Consider the following 5,361-nt stretch of genomic DNA (forward strand, 5'->3'; position numbering starts at 1 on the left):
TGTTCTGGAACAGTGTTGTAAATACAACTTAACCACTGATTTCTAGTTGTGTCCTCTTTTGGAAGGCCAAACAGTTTCGTTTTCACAACGAAACACACAGCGTCACACACGGCCGGCTAGAGTGAGCAGCGGCCGGCTAGAGTGAGGAACGGCCGGCGGGCTTGAGAACGGCGGGTTTGCGGCAACCACATGTGACGACCCCGGGCTGGACTCTCATATGACCCCTTTAAATGATACATTGATACATAGGGGAATACACCAACTTATGCACCTTAAAATATCAAGTCACATGTGCACAGCAAAATCTGTACTGCATTTTTACTCACGCATAGTGAAGGGATCCCACAAAGTCACTGCGCTTTTCGTTGTCAAAGCGAACGTCCTGCGGGAGATCAGCCTCTGACTTGGCATCAATGCATTTTGGAATGCCGGGGGCCCATGCAAGCCATCTGATAGGTGAGACACGGAGTTCAACAGGGATTTGTGAGAAGTGCATTCCTTATAAAGAATGCAGTAATAAGTTCAGTGTATGCAAGCTCCATGAAGACCTGTATATTTTCTGCCTCTCCAGAAGCTCTGCCGTTCTGTGAGATATCTCCAGTGGCAAGGTGTCATCACTGATCTTTTTGGCTATGAAAGAAAAAGGAACCAGAGTTGTGTTTTGTATTGTATGTTTCATCTTGATCTTAAATCTTAGTTGTTACTGCAAGTGCAGTTCAATATAACTGACCTGTGCCTTCTCTGAGCTCTATTACCACTTTATCTCCCACTAGCCAACGGTAACAGGGAAAAGTATAGCTGCATCTTTCTCCAGGTACACTGACTTTAACATAACGGCAGAACCAGTTATCCTCCACCCAGTACTTCTGCTTCTCCAGGCGCACCAGTATCAGGGGACCCAAATCAGCAGCACTTTTAACTGTGTAATCATCCACCTATAAAATCATGGGAATATATTTCGATATTAGATATGTTTTAATTCACTATTATTAACCAGTATTGCTCATTTCACATTTTGTACATTTAGATCATTAACTACTCATCAACATGTCGTTCCAAACTCCTAAGACCTTCGTTCACCTTCAGAACACATATTAAGATATTTTTTATGAAATCCGAGAGCTTTTGGGTCAGAAGGCTCTCGGATTTCATCAAAAATATCTTAATTTTTTGTTCCGAAGATGAATGATTTCAAAATCTTTTTAAATATTTTTTTTCTTACTTTAATGGAAATGTGATTATTTTCAATAACTTTATGATCATTTGTCATTGGCATTGTTGTAAAATAGGATGGTAAATGCTTTACTTATACTATTTAAAATAATTTTACATTTAAAAAAAGATCTACTCTACTGCACTCGACGGAAGAAAAAGGAATACATATTATATTTAATAGATTTAACAGTTTTCATAAGCACACAAGCATATTTACTCACCGCTCCTCTGCAGAAGTCTAGGCCTGGATTGTCCAGCACGGTTCTCTCACTCTCTCCTCTCTCTCCAACCAGAGTCACGTATATATAGTTATTGGTTCCCGAATATTCTGAGGTCCCGGTGGCCACTGTCACTTTGTACTCCATCTGCACTCATGCACATACAAATGCTGATCAAACTGTAGTATATTTTCACTGTTTCAGTCATAGTCTCAGAGCAGTCTCAGATGCTTAATTCTTTTTGCAGTCACATGAAATGTCTAACAGATGTTAGTCTGTTTCCTCACAGTATTGTGCAATCAGTTTATGTCTGCACTGGGCGATTACAGAAGCGAGCAATGTATGGTGGAAGTGAAAGTGGAAAACAAGAATGACTGGAAAAGGATTTCTTGCACAAGAATGATCTCCCCAGGGCTATATCACCTGTTTTCACAGAATAATAGATGCGATTAATTTTAAACATGAAACCAAGACACACCTACAAACAAATCAGCATAGGGCTTCGTAAAAAAATGAAAACCCTTAATGTATTATCAAATGTATTAAAAGATTCAAGTGCAGGTAGACACTTAAGCGCAATTCGATCTAGTGAGCTTCCCCTGTTGTAACAATACAAATACAATATAATTCAAGCTAGTGCATTGTGGATGTGGTACTTACAGTAGAAAAATTAAGACAGTACAGTCTAGCAAAGAGAAATTGAAGGGAACATGTTATAATAAGCTTTAATATTAGTTAATGCATAATTTATTGCAAGTATTACATACAACAATAAAACAGTGCATTGACATAAGAAAGGAAATTAATTTTTGGTACTTAAGTACTTTTAAAAGCAAGTACTTCTGTACTTTTACTTGAGTAAAAATCTGTCTTTACAACTTTTACTTGTAATGGAGTAATATTTGACCAGCAGTATCTGTACTTTCACTCAAGTAATGGAGTTGAGTACTTTGTCCGCCTCTGCTGATGTGCCATTGCACTCTGTACAGGTGCATAGAAATAGTTTTGCATATAGCGCACAGACACACATGCATAGCCTAAAAGCTTAGATACAGACAGAAGTGTCATATTTTGACCATCATGCCTTGAAGGACTTAAAATATCCTAAAGACGTGCCTAGACTAGTTATTCCAATTGACAGTGGTTCATAAAGTTTTTACCAGTGTGTTTCACCAAACACTAGATTTAACTTAAATCAACAGTGAACATTAGAAACTCATTGATTACTTAAATATGTTCCAATACAATAAATTGAGAGAAGAATCTAAAGAATAGTTGGACAAAAAGTTACCTCTTCTCTGTGGAAAAGTGCGGTGGTGAAAATCTGATCTTTGTTATGCTCCTCTGCTGTAGTTTCTATTGCCTCTTTTCTCAATTGACTCTAGTTTCCTTCTTTCATGTCAGAAACTGGCTGTTCACTGACCCTCCAGTTTCACTGACTGAATCGGGCAGATATTTGCTTTGAAATGTCCCGTCTCTACTGGTCTCCTCCTCCCTCATACCTCCTTTCCCACCTCTTTAGCCCTTTTCGTCATAGTCCTCTATGGGCTGATATTTCAACCTCCTCATTTGTTTATTCATTTTTTCTTTGCTATCCGCGTCAATGAAGCGGGTAGCTCACAGAAAAACCACAAAGTTAACAATAAGAATATTTTTGTACTCAACTTGAAGCCTATATGAAACTTTCACAGTAACGTGAACTGTACGTCTCACATTTCAACCAGGCTTCTAACAACCCTTCAGTCAAGAGGTCATAGTGTTACAGTTTGTCACTACAAAGAGTTTATATCTAAAGGCGGCCGTTCTGTGAGGAATTACAAGCAATACTTTCCCTTTTTAACAGGGCACTGGCAAATACCAGGGGCCTCATTTATAAAATACTGTGTAGAAAGCATCCTAAATTTGATTTTACGATCATTTTTCAAAGTGCGTACGTGTGATTCATAGAACGAACTTTTAGATGTGAAATCTATAAATTGCAATGATCTTGAAATTGTGCGCAGCTGAACAGTTTCAGATCTCCGCCTTGTAAACGATGTCTAATTAATGTCATTGCCTTATAAAAGAGCACCTGACAATGTCCAAAACTCTTACAAGCGGCAAGAATGGCTTATATGTCCAAAACTCGGGCAAACAAAAGTGCGTACGTCTGCTCAGACCCTGACGTTGCGCCAAGCTCTTTTCCACGTCAAAGACCGTTTTTATACATATGAACGTTGGCGTGGATTTTTACGTACGCACACTCTACGATCAAATCTGTGCGTACGCACGTTTTATAAATGAGGCCCCTGGATTCTGACTAAGAAGTTTCGCTTATTTTTCCAGTGGTCTGTTTCACATTATGTAATCGTCTCAGTTTTGATATTGAATATATATTAATATGGGAATTAAAAGTATAAAATAAAACGTTTCAAAACTTTACGGTCCAGCATGTGCACACTTATAATGGTATTTTAGTGTTGGCAGAAGGCTGAAATATATGCAAAATGTATTTGGTGTTGAGGAAGTACATGTAAGCACGTTCCCGTGTCTGCTAGCTGTCCTCTGGTGTTATTTTAAGGCAGGCTGATGTACACTACTGTTCAAAAGTGTGGGGTCAAACAACAGCAAGAAAGCATAATGTTACAAAAGATTTCCATTTCAAATAAATGCTGTTTTTCTTAACTTTATCAAAGATTCATCCATTCATTCTGAACAAAAATGCATCACGGTTTCCACAAAAATATTATGCGGCAAAATTGTTTTCAACATTGATGATGAGAAATGTTACTTCATCACCAAATCAGCATATTAGAATGATTTCTGAAGGATCATGTGACATGGAATAAACAACTGCTAAATTCAGCTTCATCATAGGAATACATTCATTTTAAATATTATTTTACAATATTACTGTATTTTTCATCAAATAAATGCAAGACTTCAAAATCTTTAAAAAAAAATCTTACCAACCCCAAACTTTTGAACAGTTGTGCAGAAACTTAAAGCTGTGTAGATGAACATTTAACCTCATAAAGTACACACACACAAAGCAAACATATCTTGAAAGTGAAACCACATTCAAGACAGTGATATACAGGTGCATCTCAATAAATTATAATGTCGTGGAAAAGTTCATTTTATATGCTTAGCTAATGCATTTTTGCAAAAGAGATATTACAGAGGAACGCTGTGGTATCGTATCACATCATCATTAAACACGCGATGATCTCTGACTTCTGAAATTGGTGTCCTGTTGATATACGCGGAGAACTGCGCTTTATCTAAACACACTGTCCTTTCAAATGAGAACTTAAAAGGAACAAATTAATATACTGAAACACCAAAAAAACACTCAGGAAGTCAGGGAGAAGCAGGACCAGAGTTCAGGAAATTAATTTCTATAGGATAATGAGTGCAATCCTGTGGCCTTGTTTTGCATGCCATGTCTGCAGAGTTCACCGTTTAGTGGACGTCTCGCGCCAAGCAGCTGTTTTGTAAGATTGTTTTGGAGAACACTTAATATCAGTTACCCATTACAACATGTTGATTTCATTCAAATTGTGGTTAAATCTACTTCACCTAAAACATAGCAAGGATACCGTCTAATTTCTACAGAATCCATGAAAAAAGTTCCATAACAGATCCACTTTATTGCATGATTTTTTTAAACAATGCCAAGAATACGTTATGTGCACAAATGATATTACAAAAAAAGAGGCCACAAAACACATTACTCATCGTCCAACTGATAAAAGCACTTTTGAATACTTGTGACTACAGTATCATCATTATGGAAGCCCGTTTCCGCCACTGAATAAAAAAATAAGAGGTAATTGCGACTTTTTATCTCACAATTCTGACTTTTTTTTTCTCAGAATTGCGATACAAACTCGCAATTCTGACTTTTTTTTCTCAGAATTGCGTGATATAAACTCGCAATTGCGAG

General features: G+C 37.4%; 1 protein-coding gene across 1 annotated transcript in view; it reads right to left on the reverse strand.

The window, feature by feature from the left end:
• The window catches only part of LOC107669199 (arachidonate 12-lipoxygenase, 12S-type-like), a 9,735-nt gene extending 6,858 nt beyond the window's left edge, over window positions 1–2,877 (reverse strand). Inside the window, exons 1-5 of the mRNA XM_016461338.1 lie at window positions 2,725–2,877; window positions 1,437–1,580; window positions 731–935; window positions 549–630; window positions 327–449 (exon numbers count right to left, since the gene is read on the reverse strand). Coding sequence (XP_016316824.1) covers window positions 327–449; window positions 549–630; window positions 731–935; window positions 1,437–1,580 — 554 coding nt within the window. The 5' untranslated portion in view covers window positions 2,725–2,877. The remainder of the gene's footprint in view (window positions 1–326; window positions 450–548; window positions 631–730; window positions 936–1,436; window positions 1,581–2,724) is intronic.
• Between the last annotated feature and the right edge of the window lie 2,484 nt (window positions 2,878–5,361).

The sequence above is a fragment of the Sinocyclocheilus anshuiensis genome, unplaced genomic scaffold, assembly GCF_001515605.1.
Source record: "Sinocyclocheilus anshuiensis isolate Anshui unplaced genomic scaffold, SAMN03320099.WGS_v1.1 scaffold337, whole genome shotgun sequence".
In the NCBI taxonomy this organism is placed as follows: domain Eukaryota; kingdom Metazoa; phylum Chordata; class Actinopteri; order Cypriniformes; family Cyprinidae; genus Sinocyclocheilus; species Sinocyclocheilus anshuiensis.